We start from the raw sequence: 17,758 nt of genomic DNA, 5'->3' as shown, positions 1-17,758 counted from the left end.
TCATTGCTTTTTGAGATCTTTAACCAATCAAAAACCAATCTTATTCATAGCCTCCCATTACGTCAACATTAGTGTGTCTGCATACCACGCCCATTCCGTTCGCGAATTAATTTGATGCAGGGACGTCATTTCGTCACTAACCACTAGTGGTCAACAGAGGGCTCTTTATTTGGCAGTGAAACAGCCGTGTGACGCAACCGCGTTGTACACAGCCACTGATCTCTGTGTGTGTCAGCCAGCATAGACGACGCTCAACCACCGGCAAACGAGGGCCGGCGAGAGGCTAGGATAGGGGCATCAGGCGGTCGAGTGTTACCGTGGTACCAGGGCGTGTGGAATCTGGAAAATGGTGGTTAGTTCCGTAGCGTTAGCAGTACCTGTGGATTTTATCACATTTTTTATGTAATTCATCTGAGTGGATGCTACGGAGGAGGTGATTATTGTTCGCTGTAGAATAAATGATATAATCGTGGTTTTAAAGTGATGTCATCTAAATCTAGTTATGGTGTTTTGTGGGCATTATTATTTTTTTTTTCCGGGGAAAACTGGACGTTCGGTCAACAACAACAATGGGGAAATAACTGATTTCACATTTTTCAGTGCAACGGTAATTGTGGTTTGTGTTTATCTTCAAGCATTTTTACAGGGTTTGTCAGTAATTCAAGTGCATGTTGGATGTAGTTAGCTTGTGTTGATGGTTGAATCATGGATGTAGTGAAGGAGAACTGTCTCCCCCTGGAAGGAAGTGGAATATCATCCCGCTTCTCTTGAAAAGGAAGAACAGTGTTTATTGTTAATGTGAATGTGATGGGTTTCCTGTTTCAACTTTCATGTGTTCTTGTGTGAAGATGCCTCTGGACAAACGGATCACTGGACAAACCGTTGCAGAAATCAAAAATCCTTCATATTTTGATGATGAACACCGAAGTAATTTGTTTTGAAATAGTGTTTGTTTTTTCCTGTCGGGTGTTCACTGACCGTATTCATTTATAAACTATAGACTATAATAGTATAAATCGTGATCTGTCTCCATCAGACGCTAGTCAACAATCCCATGTTTGATAATTGTAGACTTGTTTAAAATTCAAACCACTATTTGAAACATTGAATTCAAATTCCATTTTTTCTTTCAGGTGTTTGAAAAGGATCACACAGAAATGTACATGTAGGAGTGCACACTTAATGGAACTATACGCGCTATGTCCGCACCTTTGAGCATCGCAACATGGTTCTCCAAACTTTTTAAGTAGATTTTGAAGAAGGAAACGGTCTGATACAAAGTGAAAGGGATCTCATTTTGCTGTAACCCTCGTTTGGGAGGACATTCAGTCAAAATGCCTTTTGGATTACGTTTGAAGAAGACTCGCCGTTACAACGTGACGAGCAAAAACTCCTACGTTGCTCGTATACAGCTACTGGATAATACACTGCTTGAGTTGACGCTCACACCAGAGAGTCTGGGACAAGACTGTTTGGATACTATTGCACAGCGATTACAACTTGAAGAGGTAGGTTTCCAACCCATACCTCGTCTACTACTTGGCATGTTAACTTGGCATTTGCCTGAATCCCTTATCCAACAAGCAGGAACCTTTTTTTTTGCCTTCATATCATGATGTACAGCAACAATCCACATAAACAGGCCTTGTTTTAGATGCTGGTTTGGCGAATAACATTGTAGGCTGGCTCCTGATCCGTACTTTGACACAAAAATAACCCACCCTGTAAAGCACGGTTTATACTTCATGCAAATGGGAATTTGATGTGAATTTGAGGGCAGGAACCCTCCTTTCGCAGCGGTATTCGCAAGTGAGTTGAGCAGATTTGAACTGCTGCGAACTATTCATTGTGAATTTGTGACGTCAACATTGGCTTTACATTCGCATTCGCAGGAAGTATGAACCGGACTTAACTTAAGTGACACAAAATGTTCTGGCATGACATACATGTAGGGAGTAGCCTGAATGGGTGCTTGGTTTTATGCTCCGAGGATTCAAACAGAAACTGAAATATGAAACATGAGAAAAGAAAACATTGGTCTTAAAATTATGATGTGTACAAAGTACCTTCTCACTGCATTGGGAAAGATGCGTACAACCGGTACCTATATGATCTCTAATCTTACCTTTTCTGAATTATTAGGAATTAAGAAATTTTTAATGAAATGAACACAGCAGCCTATATTATCGTAACATTGAGCATCCGATGACAGCAATCATTTAAGATGTAGTGTTTTTCCATATGCGGGTTGACCATAATGCCCTGTCGTCATGAACAAATCTGGTCCCAAATAAACATATTTTGAAGGATTCAGTACATCCACTCAAACGTAGAGTTCCCAGCCCATTGTTGTTGTGCTATTAAATTCTGGAAAGCAGTCTTAAATTTCCTGAAACTATTAAGTTGGAATTTGTCCCACTGCTTCAATGGCACTTTGCAAAATGTACAGTAACCTGGTGCACCAGAAGCTTCATGTTATTAAAATGGCTAAAAAAAGTAGAGTGCTACCCTGACCTTGTCAAACCTGTTGATGTGATCATTCTGTCACAAGTAACCACAATCAATTCTCAGAGGTCTAAAAAATCTGTAACAAATTTGTTCTCCACAAAAAGTTCATCTGAATTTCCATAATATAGTGCACTTAAAATTTGTTTGTGGGGTGGGGGTAAACCAGAGGTGTGCTTGTAAATCAGTAACGCCAACACAAACAATACAATTACAAAGCAAGCTAACAAAAGTGCTTTACTAACATTTTTAGGATTCTCCAAGTTAATTTTCATTAGCCTGTATAAAAGTCCTGTAAGCTTTTTATCATAAATTGCACGTAAGCCCCTTCTTGGTTTAGGCTTCTCTTGTAACAAGAAGACCATGAGTATGTGGAAAGACTGAAATTCCCGCTGCAGTATGTCATGTCTGGCTAGCTAGGCAGGAGGTACAGTTCATCTGAGGTCATGTCTGTAAGGATTTACAGTCTCAATAATATTGCGGCTATAAATTTACAAACTTGGGTTTGCTGAGTCATTACGGTTTCTACATTCTAAGTTCCTGAGATGCGACATTCCAAGTAATTACAACAAATTAGGCATGTGGGGTGTGATACAACAACTTTTTCTAATAATGTGAATTCCTGATCCTGTAAGAATGTTCTTAACTATTGGAAATAAGTTTAGGTAGACTTTGTCAGTTTGTGTTGCAATTGCTGTCACTGTCCACACACGATGATACATTGTGGGTGGTTTTGAGGGGCACATATTGTAATTGTTGATTGTACAACAAAGATGTAGGTATTTTAATTAGACCCATGCACCACTGGCCAGTAACACTTTCTTGATTGCGTAGGGAAAAAAAGATTGTTAATTGCTATTAAAGGTGAAAGCCAAAACCATGCCTTGTGGAATTGCGCATAAACTTTGTTTTTCAAATTGAAAATGTGAAAATTTTTTGAAACATTCTGTCTCAGAATTAGAAAACCGACAATTATAAATAAACAAAATTCTCTGATGCGCATGATTCGCAGAAGCAATTAAGCAGATGAAAGAGTTCATGATTTGACTCCCATGTAAGGCAATACAAGGCGACACTGAGACGGGAATAGATTTCTTGGCAGATTCTCAATCTCAGTCCAGTCATTCATCATCCGCTACTTTGACATACGGTGAATGTGCCTGAACCTGAATGTCAACGTATCCAATGTCTGCTATAATCATACATGGTCTTGTAATGTATGCAGTGAGACACACAGCATATCTGAGAGGCTTGAGTTTCACCAGCAAGCACCCTGGCAATGTGTGAGGCCAAAGATACTGTTTTCTTATTGGGTTTTCCAAGACGCAATTGAGAATCATGTTTTTAAAAGATGAAGACACAGAAGCAATTTCAGATGGAATTTGTTGTATTATTGTACCACCTGACACCTTATCATTTTTTGACGCTTCTAAAAGACATTCTTACTGATCTTCATATTTATAAGAGAACATTCTCTAGGGGAGGTGCTCAAAGACTGTGAAAGATGTTCACAGCTACTCTTCACCAGGGGAGCTACTACGTGAGATGAAATTCTAGACTTGTTGCCAATGATGCATGGAGTACACTTTTTGTTTTTACAATAATGTACAACATCACATTGTAAAAAGCAGCACCATTCCACTCTGCCTGGTTTCTTGTTTATGTTTTTATTGTGACCTCAGCTGACACCTGATGGCCAACTCATACAAACATCCTGTCAAGATGTAGGTGCTTTCACAGAAAAGAATGGTGTTTGGCTGAGGAGTGAAAGTGGTGGAGCCTTCTCTTAGAAAATTGACATTTTTTTCTTGGCTCTGTCTGTCAGATTGAGTGCTTGAGTTCCTTGGTGACACTCAATTTTCGTTTCCCGAATGGAATATTTGTGGTCCAAAAATGCTAATTGAGTTTGAAAGCTGTGCCACATCTCTCTGGAAAAAAAAACCGCTGTGTGTCTTGTAGTGACTGATGTTCAATTCGAAAAAAATATTGAGAGTTTAGTTAGAAATAGTTTCTACATAATGAGGACACACAAGTTATAATCACTTTCTGAAAAGGTGTTGGCTCTGAGACAAAAGCCAATTTTACATTACATACAGTGTAGATGGTTCTCAATGTTCTAGCGTCATCATCATACAATTCAAATCAAGAGCCAGCACCACTACAAAAAGGGATCACTACATTGTACAAGAACTTATTGTAATTTCACCATGCCATGCCGTAGAGTGTCATGGCCGAGTGTTAAGAGCATCGAACTCAAGTTCTGGTGCTAAGTCACCAGAGTGTGGGTTCGAGTCCCGGTCGTGACACTTGTGTCCTTGAGCAAGATACTTTACTCTAATTGCTTCTCTTCACCCAGGGGTATAAATGGGTACCTGCGAGGGTAGAGGTTGATATTGTGAATGATAAAGCCTTTGGAGCGATCTAAATGGTTGCCCAGTTTGTATACTCCCAAGGGAGCTGAGAAACATTAAAAACGGATGTTATTGGCCCAATGACCAGGGCACTAATGTCAAGTCATTGATACGGTTATTGTGAAATGCGCTATGAATTGGTTATTGTTATTATGCCAAACCTCATCTCTTATGGTCTTCGATGATGACTTTAGGTTTAATGAAATTACAACATTTTTCAAACAAGGTTTCAAACAATACACCCTTACTCCATGGATACACATAGTTGTGGTTTTAACACTTTGAAAAGCAGTGCTAAATTCCTGTCATAGTGACATTGACCCAGGCTTGACCAGGTCCTGTACCCAACATATCTGGAATAACTTTACAGGTTGAATTGTGTGACCTTGCCCTATGCAGAGTACTCACACACATCATGCACACATCATCATCCCTATACCAAATATGATTTGTGGGCCAGCCCTCCTAGTTCTTGTCTGCTGGTATTCACCTGTGGTTGGGTTTTGTTTTTCGAGGTCATGAAATAAAGTGGTAAATTTTATCATGTGTGGTTCATAGTTTTATCTCTGAGAAAATATGTGCATAATGGACATGTGAGAAATTGGACTTTGAGATTGTCATATGGTTTTGTTTACAAAAGAAAATACACACTTTAAATGATGATTGGCAACATGATCAGTATTTAATCACTGCTTGGATGTCTTTTTGATTGTGTAGTACCTCATATCAAATGTTACAATTTACATTTAGCCTTCGAAACCATTAATGTTTTGCAAATGTTTTGTATGTAGGAGTTGGCAATACTTTCAAACTTTTTGTTCTCTACATTTCATTGTTAAACAGCTATAATGTAATAATTATTTAGAGGGCCATCAACCAACATAGGGCTCACTGGTTAGCTCAGTTTGTACTATCCCATCTACATGTAGAGATCACAAAATTAGAAGGTCACAGAAGTTGGAAATCAGCAAATTTTGTTTTGCTTACTCCTTGTTTTATAATAAATGAAATTTCTGTAGTCTAAATGAGTGTTCAGTTTTAACAAAATGTAGGCCCTACTGCACATTGTACCAGCATCTTGACCAACATCATTTTGTTAATGTAGGTTTGACGTAAAGAGTTGTTACTATATTAAAACCATACCCTTGTTCTGGCACTGATTGATAGTGATGGAATGTTCATTTTATTGATTGTTCATTTTCCTTCTGTACTTTTTTATATTCTCCAAACTCTTAGACCATGTACTTTGGGCTCCAGTACATCAACAAGGGTTACAAGCTGCGATGGGTAGACCTTGAGAAGCCACTCAAGAAGCAACTTGAGAAAAACTGCCAAGACCCCATCCTTAGATTCTGCGTCATGCTCTACGCTTCCAATGTTCAGCAACTCAGACAGGAGATCACGAGGTGAGAGAGAAAGAAACTTTCCAAACTCTGGCATTTGTGTGAATCTCTTAGAATGCAAAAGAACAGGTCACATCAAATTACTTTAATGTACTATAACTAATTTGTAATAAACAGTTTTAATATAATAATAATAATAATAATAACCTAATTTTTATATAGCGCTTTTCACACCCGGAGGGCGTCCCAAAGGGCTTCACATTATTACCCCTGGTCACTGGGCCTTAATTCACTCCTTAAACCATCTCAACTCCCTGGTGGGGAGTATGCCGCCTGTGCAACATTAATATGCGCTACTCGGCTAAATCAATCACAAGAACCATCTCTGCCCTCACAGGTACCCATTTACCCCTGGGTGGAGAGAAGCAATTATAGTTAAGTGTCTTGCTCAGGGACACAAGTGTCATGACCGGGATTCGAACCCACACTCTGCTGAACAGAAGCATCAGAGCTTGAATTCGGTGCTCTTATCCGCTCGGCCACGACACCCCACCCCAAGTAAAATGTTTACTTTAATTTGAAACCGCAGGCACAAACATTTATTATAATAAAATCCGATTTGGACTTTCATTACTTTCCTGAGAAAGGCCGGGAATAAGATGGAGGCAATGGCCTTCATTGCCCTTGTCTTTGCCTTGGTGCCCCTTCACAATGTTCTCATGGACGTTCCATAGTGCCCTTTGTAAAAATGATAATGGCCTTGCCCTCTCAAAGATAAACTTCCAGGCATGTCCTGTAGAATTGTCTACATTGAAAATGAATAAATTCTGTGTTTACCACACTACATGATCAGTGTTTACTAAAAAAAAAAATTGTATTCCAAATACGTGTACATGTGCCTAATTTTGAGCATTTTATCAGTGGTTTATATTACACTCTCGATATGTAGAGTGTACATGTATAGAGCAAGTAGCTCATCGAAATCAATCAAGTTTCCATCTAGCTTGAGAGCCTCTTCCTAGAATACTGTTCACAATACTTAGAGATCCCAGTGTGTGCTTTCCAGCTCCGCCATTTTTGTTTGCTGTCATCCTCGGAATTCCATCAGCCCCTTGTCAATGACACTAGGCATTGTTATGCAGGTATTTCCATATGGACCTTGCTTTTGTGTGGGATGACAATGGTGTGGGCAGAGTGAATGTCTCATGCTGTGCCACAGACATGTGAGAATGACACGGCTCGCTGCTCCCGCCTGCCTTCCAAATGGTTTGGCCCATAAATTTCACTTCCGAGGTTTACACATATATTTCCAATTATCTTTTCAGTTTTACCTTTTGTCGGCATTTAAAATATTGCAAGTCCGACGAAGATAGTACACACTGAATTTGTGGCTAGATGCATTTTGTTACCAAAATAAGTATTTTTTGTATGCAGACACCGACGTTTAATTTAATTGAATCTATTTCCTTCCCCATGGTTTAATATTTGTTATCTGAATATATATTTATATATATTTATATGTTAACTTTCCATGAGTTTTGTGGGAAAGTTACCCCACATAAATAGCCCAAAAGGAAGGAACATGGGACACTACGTATTGAGAAAGTTTTATCGAACACTTGTTTTCTGTTGCCCATACATGGGTTTATGGTACATGTACATGTACTCAAACTTAAAGTCTTTGGACACTTTCGGTAAACTGTATTGTCCAAAGGCCAACACTTCGTGTATCACAACATAAAATAACAAACTTGTGAAAATTTAGGCTCAATCGGTCATCGGAGTCGGGAAAACCCACCTTTGTTTCCGCACGTTTCGCCGTGTCATGACATGTGTTTACTATAATCCGTAATTCTCGTTGTCGAGAATTGATAATTGTTTTGATGTTTTTTCAAAAAGTAAAGCATTTCATGGAATAATATTTCAAGAGAAGTCTTTTACCATTACCTTCTGTAAACCCTGTAAGTTATTTGTAAATCAGTGAATTTTTTTTTTTTTCTGATCCGAAACGGTATAATGGCTTTAAGCGTTTCATACAATGTAAATCCTAAACATTGACGTCTACATACCGTAATAGACAAGGAATGTGGTTGTTGATCTTTAACCCGCTTCAGAATATGTGCGGTGATCCAGTTATCTTAAATTTATTGCACATTCATAGACGTTGCAATTATATTTGTTGAACTTTTAAACTTCACGGATACAAGCATGCCCTTGGAAAACACAACCACCGAAAATAAATAAACAAATAAATCAATAAATTAAACCGCTATAATACAAACACATTCCGCAATAATGATTTTCTAGTTATTTCTTTAGAAATCTTTGACAGCATTGAGTAACCAAACCGACAAGTTGCGAAACACAGTCTGCGTACTTTACATACAAATACATGCCTGTGGTTTCAACCCAGTTTGGGTTTGCTTTCATTTTGGAGAGGTACCTGCTCACTGAAAGGGAATTGATCTCTTGCCACTTTGAATGAACTTTAGATTATTGAGGTTAATCCATGAAAAAGAAACTAATTTTCAAATTCATCAGTTATTTACATTATAGTTGATTGGATTTTTACCTTTGGAGTTTGTATGGTTTTGGATTCTTTTCTTATCAAAATGGATTTAGGGAAGAAAAAAAAAAAAATTTTAAAAAATGAGCAAATTTCTTGTAGGGACTACACAACGGCACTCCAGGTCGGAATAAATTATGAACATGTTGTAAATATATCATTGATCAGCTTTCTAAGAAACTGCTACAGCACCAGTCTGCACAGCACGCCCCTTTATACTACAAACATTGATTTCACAGAAGACGGCAGCCTTGTGATGTACTGGACAGGTTTCTTATTTCCTTGGGCATAGAGAAAGGAATTTGCTATGGGAATTTTTTTGTTTGTGTACATTGTGTACATTGGACATGGTGTACATTGGACATGCAGGCCTTCATTGAGTGCGCAATTTGAAGTAAAAACATGTTTTTGTACATGGATCTCATTTCTTTTACCTAGCAAATTACATTCTGTAATTATTACAAATATACTACTTTTTCTGTTAATATTTTGTAAAGTATCAAATGATTAACAACCCAAAATATTAAACTCAAATATCAGCTTGTTTTGTTAACCAGTTTGTATCAGAATTCCCATCATAAAACATGGTGGAAAATGTCTTCCAGTGTGCAGTTAAGGCTTTGTCCAAAACGGCGGCTTCGGCTACAGCTACGGCTAGATCGACTACACTTAATCCAAGCAATGCGTTGAATATGAGAATATTTTGTACACTGTACAGTGTGTTAAGTTCACCCAGTTGTGCACGTCTTGTTATGTGTGTGGTTGTCATGGTTGTAGCACCATAGGAGTTAGCTGTATCTCTAGTGTACGTAATGTTCGTGTTCCTAATCCTACCCTAGAATACGAAAAAGGCAGTACCAAGGTGTTTTTCTCGATGCAGGAGTGACTTACATTACCCCCCTGATGAGAGTGACCTTGGACTTGGCACATTAAACATTGACCAAAGTGACACTCTTGATGGAATCCAATAACATGGGGTAGGAGCAGGTGGTTCATTGGGGTTAATGGATTATTATTGCTCCCAAGCATTTTCACTGATTCCGCAGGATATGCCTAGTGCTGGTGTGTACAGAAAAATGGATGGATTCTATTTACTGAAAAGGCTGTAAAGTACAGACACAAACTTTCATTATTAATGTTCAAATCATTGCTACTTAACCATTGCTGCCAAGCATTTTCACTGATTCTGCAGGATACACCTTTGCTGGAGTGTATAGGTGTACTAGTAAAAATGGATGGATTCTATTTACAATTTTTGAAATGCACACATTAGACCTATAGGCTACATGTAAAATGCAGAAAAAGGATCATTGTTAATGTTCATGTGTTTTGTTAGGAACAATCATTGCTAATGAAATAAGGAAATTACCTTGTAGGCAGTGTCCAAATTGATGTAAAGTTAATGTTTGATTGTGTTTTTCTGAGGACAGTATGCACACTGTACATGTATGTTTGCAAGTGGAAATACATTATTGATTTTAACATCAATATTGACACTCAATGGGATGAACACGTACGCACATGTACACATGTAAGGTATTCATATTAACATTTCATTGCAAATACAATTAAATTGCAAGCATGCATTTATAAAGGACAATGATATTCAATGTAGTGTTAAAAGTATTTGCAGTCAAACGTTGTGTATTATTTTATCCACGACAGTCGACAGTGTGCCATTTTCCCACACTGATTTTCTTACACACCTGCATTTTACAAGAATGTCTGTTGGGTCATTCCGTGTCAAATCAACCAGTTTTCAGAAAAGTTCCCAGGTGACCCCCTCAGATTTTGATGAAACTTCATCAGAATGATTGAATGTGGCTCAAATGAACACATACAAAAAAGCTAAGTCATACTCCATGTCGTTTGCGAGATATGACCCATTGAAATTTGGTCGAGGCGGCCATTTTGTGCTCGCGCGGGACGCGAAAAGTGATTTTTTTGATAATTTCCGACTTTGAAAGCTCATAATTTAATTATTGTACCAGGTAGAGAGCTCAAATTTGGTATTCCATCTTACTTCTTGCCAAATTTCATGAATCTGCACTCAATTTAGATGTATCTCCTTTAATTTTTTAGTTATGGTCACCTAAAATAGGCACTTTAATCAGCCAAAAATGTTTTTTGTGATTTTTGGGGTCACCCTGTGCCCACATGCGGGGTCAAATAAATCCTATATTCCCTAGGTATTATCTATGGGTGCATATTTATACCCATAAGCAATTATAAGCTCACCAATGCAATAATTTAGAAATAGCATGGGCCCAAAGTTGGTTCCAGCCAGAAAAAGGTCAAAAAGACCCCGCCCGTCTTGACCCCGGTTGACCCCGCGATCAATTGAAATGTTTTTTGAAATTGATACCAGTTAAACATATATATTATATCTACTTATACACCAATTTTCAGCTTTGGCACTCAACTCCTTCATGGTGTGGTGGCAATTTGAATATTATATGTTTTTGGCACATTTTAATGTAATATCATACAGTGTACATGTACATGTACATTCATGTACACATACAATACATGGTAATATATGTTTGAAGCTTGTGTAACTTATTTTTTCTGGCTAGCAAAAAGTAACATCAACGCATTGGCATCTGTGGTGTCTGCGTGATACACAAGTACATATTTTGTTTGAGAAATGAGTGTTTGCATGTGATACACATTAGAGAAGTATTGTTCTAAAAAAGTAGTGTATGGAAAGTAATACCAGCGTTTAATATGCAAATGAGGTGACCATGTGATTGGAAAGTTTAACCAGCATAAACATACCATGGAGGAAACAAAGGGGACTGGGGTTGGGTTAAAACCAGAGAAGAATATGACAGATAGTTAGTGTTAAGTACTGGCAGATTTAATTTGTATTGTGTGGTTTGATCCATGTTTCAAGTGAAACTACACACGGTACACTGGGGTATGGTTCCATACTGGGGTATGGTTCCAATATTTTGTGTGTGTTATGGGAGAATTTTGCAGCACTTCGTGGTACCTGCCTTAAATTATTTATTGCAGTTAAAAACATGCATCATCAACCCATTTCTAAAAACAATTTATAACACAAATAAACTTACTTTTTTGCTAGCCAGAAAAAAATAAGTTACACAACCTTCAAACATATTTTACCATGTATTGTACATGTGTACATGAATGTACATGTACATGTATACTGTATGATATTACATTAAAATGTGCCAAAAACATATAATATTCAAATTGCCACCACACCATGAAGGAGTTGAGTGCCAAAGCTGAAAATTGGTGTATAAGTAGATATAATATATATGTTTAACTGGTATCAATTTAAAAAAAACATTTCAATTGATCGCGGGGTCAACCGGGGTCAAGACGGGCGGGGTCTTTTTGACCTTTTTCTGGCTGGAACCAACTTTGGGCCCATGCTATTTCTAAATTATTGCATTGGTGAGCTTATAATTGCTTATGGGTATAAACATGCACCCATAGATAATACCTAGGGAATATAGGATTTATTTGACCCCTCATGTGGGCACAGGGTGACCCCAAAAATCACAAAAAACATTTTCGGCTGATTAAAGTGCCTACTTTGGGTGACCATAACTAGAAAATTAAAGGAAATACATTTAAATTGAGTGCAGATTCATGAAATTTGGCAAAAAGTAAGATGGAATACTGAATTTGAGCTCTCTACCTGGTACAAAAACTAAATTATGAGCTTTCAAAGTCGGAAATTATCACAAAAATCACTTTTCGCGTCTCGCGCGAGCACAAAATGGCCGCCTCGGCCAAATTTCGAACGGTCATATCTCGAAAACGACATGGAGTATGACTTAGCTTTTTTGTATGTGTTCATTTTTGCAACATCCAATCATTCTGATGAAGTTTCATCAAAATCTGAGAGGGTCACCTGGGGACCACTGGTTGATTTGACACGGAATGACCCCCGTTGTGTAGTCTGGAATCTTAACTATATGATGGATCTGGGATTCCATCTTTGCAACTTGCTTCTGGGCAATGGATTGAGATCGATTGAAACAGAAGAATGTGTGTTTCTGTTCATGGATAGATGGCATACATGTACGAACATGTTTGTCATGCATGCATGCATGCGTTGTTAAAATGGTGGCTCGCTACACTGTTTACAAACACACTTTATCCGCTTAGGTTCTCCACAATAAATAATTTTTACAATTATACACACAGGTACATTAGCTTGTAATCAAGCTAAATCATAGGGAAAAAAACTGCATTATTGTACTGAATTGTTTCTGAATATGCTTATCAATTAACTGTTTGAGTGCATATGGTAACAAATAGTTAATGAAATGATCTCAACACCTCAAAACTATTTTTGATCTTAGAGTTTTTAGAAAACACACATAATGTATACATTGTGTAGTTTTTTTTTGTGAGAAACATATTTTAAGTTGTTCGTACACATAGAACAATAAAAATTGCATCAGTAGTGCAATATTGATCAATACTTTTTAAAAACAAAACAATTCCAATACAGATCAGATTTTTAAAAAAATACTAGAGCTAAGAGCAGTAAACAGATAGGGAAATTATGGTGGTAAAAGCACTGGCTGTAAATTCTCACATTTGTTCTTGTACAGTAGTTTTTGTACATTACTAAATGTATTATTGCGATCTCTTCAGATACATCTATTGTAAGGCCTTTCAGCTGACGTCAATCCAGCCAAGTATTAACAGTTTACGGCTTCTGCATAATTTGTGCGCTTCTCTGGGACTTATTGAGCTGCCAATACAGATTAGTATTAGACAGTTGGGAAACACAATCAGTGCTTTGTTAAAAACACATGCCCTGCTGCTAATGATGTAGAGGTACATTTAGCCATATTATAATGTATAGAAAAAGAAGTGTGCATAAGTCCTATGGACGTTATTTATTTGGGAATACAAGAAAAGGTGAGCACCTCTTCACCCAAATATTATTAAATATTATTATTGGGGGGTTTTGGGTTTTTTTTCCCATAAATATCTCAAAACACAGCTCATAAAAAATGTAATATTTAACAATGGATGTATTTTTTTGTCTTGTTTCCTTTGTTCTCTCTGATTACTGTGGTTGCGCCCAGAGCGCCTTGTTAATGGATTTGTTCACTTTACAATAACTATTGTTATTGTTACTAATTATTACATTTTTATTCACAGTATACATGTACCTTTGTTTTTTGGAACCGTTTCAAATTTTTAATCATTTAATCAACAACTAACAGGAAAATGTCAGTTCATTTATAAGTGGTAGCATTTTGAGCCTTTGCCAAAAATCTGGAGTGGTTATGTCCACTCACGCAGGAAAAAAAAAATCTCTAATTGGAATACACAATCTGAGAACAACATTGTGTGAAAATATACATTTCTCAGATTGAAATTTGTTTTTTAAGCAATTTTCTCTTAAATCGCATTCCTTCGTAGGGAATCATATTTCTCAAAATTTACTACTTTAATGGTACAAAGCTGTAATCTTCAGCTCAACAAATTTACTTTGTAGGATGCTTGTATATCAAGCTAAAATAATTGTTATCACTGGTAGTACTATTAACATGCACAATTCTCAGTTTATGGTCCGCCAATGCAATTTGCTGATTTTATATATGTACTTCAAATTATTTTCCATCATATTTTATCTTTGTTCCAGGTACCTATATTTTCTGCAACTCAAAAGTGATATAATTGAAGGTATACTGCCGTGTAGTCCCGAGCAAGCAGTCCTTCTCGCTAGCTATGCTGTTCAAGGTATGAGGCACACTTATGAGTCGTAGAGTTTGGGGCTGAAATGTCTCCTGTCGAATGTCTATAAAAATGTGTGCAACAGTGCGGCCCTTCCATGAACAATTTTGGTTTCTTGTAACATGATTCGGGGGAAAGTGAAAGCGTTTTTTTTTTTTTCCCATTTCAAAGTTTCAAATACATACGATGTATGGATGGAAATATATAACTGGGCCTATCTCTGCATCTTTTTACACTTTATCCTGTGTAATGGCGAAACAGCTTTTCTCGGTAATCCCTACTTGATTTTCTTAAAATGGCATTATTTTCCAGTGAGGCTGTTTGGCCATGGAAGGGGTTGAGTACTGTTGTAAGAACCTGTATATTATCATTAACCCAAAGGCTAGAGTATGTGAATTTAATGTATGTAGTTGAACCAAGATTTGAATATATACATGTAGGCTGTGAAATCAACTCTTCGCCCCACAGCCCCACACATTATAAGCCTGACTTGACATTATAAGCCTGATATTTAAGACTGATATGCAAGGTCTCACCTTCAGGTCTAGCCAAGGTTTATAAGCTTGATGTAAGGAGAAGCCAGACATTAAAGGGACTGGACACTATTGGTAATTGTCAAAGACCAGTGTTCTCACTTGGTGTATTTAAAATGCATAAAATAACAAATCTCTGACACATTTAACTCAATTGGTCATCAAAGTTGCAAGAATATAATGACAGAAAAAACACCCTTGTTGCACAAATTTGTGTGCTTTTAGATGCCTAAAAGGTTTTTTTTATATTTGAGTGAGAGATAACCCTTTGTCTCAAAAACTATGTTACTTCAGAGGGAGCCGTTGCTCACAATTTTTTAACTATCATTATCAACAGCTCTCCATTGCTCGTTACCAAGTAAGTTTTTTGTTTTAGTATCCAATAATGCCTTTAAGATGTACATGTTCTACTGACTGGCTACAAAATTGTGCAGAATAACCCATGATTGATCATTTCATGGAGGTAGAAAAGTCATTGGTCATTTATTGAGTGTTTTTATTTATTGAGTGATTATTGCATCTTCTTGTGATTTTTTTTATTTTTTGCAGCTGAGTTTGGAGACTTTGATGCACAGCGTCACAACGTGGAGTTCCTTCATGAGTTTGTTCTTCTTCCAAAGGTAGTTTTAACTCATTTTCTCCTTATGTAATTACATGGTCCTAGATTAAGCTGTCTTTTTACAAAGGTTTTAAGACGATTGCAGAATGAAAGAGCAGATAATTCAGTCTATGACTGGACACTATGCATGGTAAAGACCTCCATTTACTGCATTGATTTAAAAAGTTTGTTTTGGAGGGGGGCTGTTTCAGGAAGTGTTTTATCTTGGTCTGCCTGTACTTTTTAAAAACAGTTCACATGTGGTTGAAAAAAAAATTAAATCACTGAACCCTGTGATTTGACCCTGCCTTAAGTGGTGGGCTGGTGCGTAAAAGTTTATGTATTAATGTATGATTTGCATGTCCCGATACCAGTACATAAACGTGATGTAAATTTTTATTAACTATATAACAACACAAGGTCAAAGTATTTCACCTGAAATTTACATCTTTACCATTGTTGCTGACATATGTTTATTACTTCAAGTGGGAGGGCATTATGGCCATAAAGTGAACAAGTACATGTACATGTACATGTAGCACTTTGGGCCTGACTACCTGTATTTTCATCTGTAATGAGTTTTTCTCCTGACAGTTTCAAATCACATGTTTACGTGTGTGTACAATTCAAGGAACTTTCACTTTCAGTGTGTTTCTCTGAATCAAGACTTTGATCATGCCACTGAGTTCAGTGTTATGACCTCACTGTATTGGACATGTCTCTTTGATTTAGGTCCAAGAAATGCATCAGGCATGAAATTATTTTACGCTTTGGTGCGTTTCTGTTCTTATCAAAGGAATGTTATACAATCGTGTGCTTCAAAGAGTACCTCCCTTTTAAATCCACAAGTGTCTGACCAGGAAATGACAACTTATAACATTAGAAAGAAATGTACAGCACATTGTAAACAAAAGTATGTACTTATACTCAAACATGTGACTGAGTTTACAGTGTTTTAATGTGCATATGTATGATGTTTTTACAGACTATTTGCAAATTTTGCATGTTAATGTATGACTCTGCATGCATAACAACCCACATGTTGAAGATGAAAACAAATGTTGCATTCCAAAACAACAACATACACATGTAGCACCATGGAGGTAGAATTCTAACTTTGCCTGGAGGTAGATTTTTAAATTTTGCCTCCATGGTACATGTAGTACACATTGTCACTATGAACAAAATAACCTTTGTTTACAAAGAGAGTGACCTTGTTCCACATTCCAGGGCATGTCTGGCAGGCAAGATACTACACTGGTCATATGGGACATTTTACCATTTTGTGTCATAATTTCCACATAAATTAAGGAGGTACATGTATAGAAGTAACTGGAAAAAAAAAACTTTGGATAATAAATAAGCATGGAATGTCTTTTTAAGCCTATGTTAGCCCTTGTACTTGATAAAATGTTCCTACTTTTGTCACCAAGAACTAAATATCATGCCTGTACATACATTGATGTACATGTACAGTGCTCATGTAGCTGTAAACATATTTATTGAATACTAGATGTGAGACTTGAAGGTGCCTGCAACTCATTTGCCAATTTCCTTTTTCGTATTGCCATTTCTAAGTATTAAATCTGAAGCAAGTTATAATCAATCAGACAGGTGGGTTCCTTTTAGCACCTGTAATCCCCATGGCTGCCTTCAATCCTTCCGCACCGACCTGGAAACAGAAATTCAACCAATCACCTTCCTTTTCTTGTATGTTGTGAATCCAGACTCCGATAGCTGATAAAAACCGTTGCAAAATATTGGCATCAAAGTTACAGTCAATTAAAGGGAACTACTAGTGGACTCAAAACAACTGGGAAAAAAGGGAGACAAAACAGAAGATGGATAGATGAATTAAGTACATAGGGGTATTGCTTGGCAACAGACAGCGCAGGATAGAGTGAAATGGAGAATTAGTGAAGAGGCTTTCCTCCTGCAGTGGAGTGAATAGACTAGACAGACGGACTAGTGGCATCCATTTTGGATGGTTTTGTAGTCAAAAGAAAACCGTAGTGTGGGTGGTGCTTTGTGAAGGTTTTCATATTTGTTTGTGGAAAAGGTTTTAG

General features: G+C 37.2%; 1 protein-coding gene across 3 annotated transcripts in view; it reads left to right on the top strand.

Moving 5' to 3' along the window:
- Positions 1–256: 256 nt before the first annotated feature.
- Positions 257–17,758, top strand: part of LOC117288033 (tyrosine-protein phosphatase non-receptor type 21-like) — a 31,961-nt gene continuing 14,459 nt past the window's right edge. The window contains exons 1-5 of one of the 3 annotated variants that reach the window (XM_033768727.1): positions 257–352; positions 1,134–1,508; positions 6,153–6,322; positions 14,470–14,567; positions 15,644–15,714. In XM_033768727.1, the coding sequence (XP_033624618.1) occupies positions 1,335–1,508; positions 6,153–6,322; positions 14,470–14,567; positions 15,644–15,714 (513 nt within the window). In that variant the 5' untranslated portion in view covers positions 257–352; positions 1,134–1,334. Of the gene's footprint in view, positions 434–545; positions 608–1,133; positions 1,509–6,152; positions 6,323–14,469; positions 14,568–15,643; positions 15,715–17,758 lie in introns of those variants that run through there. The other 2 variants (XM_033768719.1, XM_033768733.1) reach the window with 2 other exon arrangements.

This window comes from Asterias rubens, chromosome 1, assembly GCF_902459465.1.
Source record: "Asterias rubens chromosome 1, eAstRub1.3, whole genome shotgun sequence".
In the NCBI taxonomy this organism is placed as follows: domain Eukaryota; kingdom Metazoa; phylum Echinodermata; class Asteroidea; order Forcipulatida; family Asteriidae; genus Asterias; species Asterias rubens.
The sequence above is the reverse complement of the archived record's forward strand: the minus strand, read 5'-3'. Positions and strand labels throughout refer to the sequence as shown.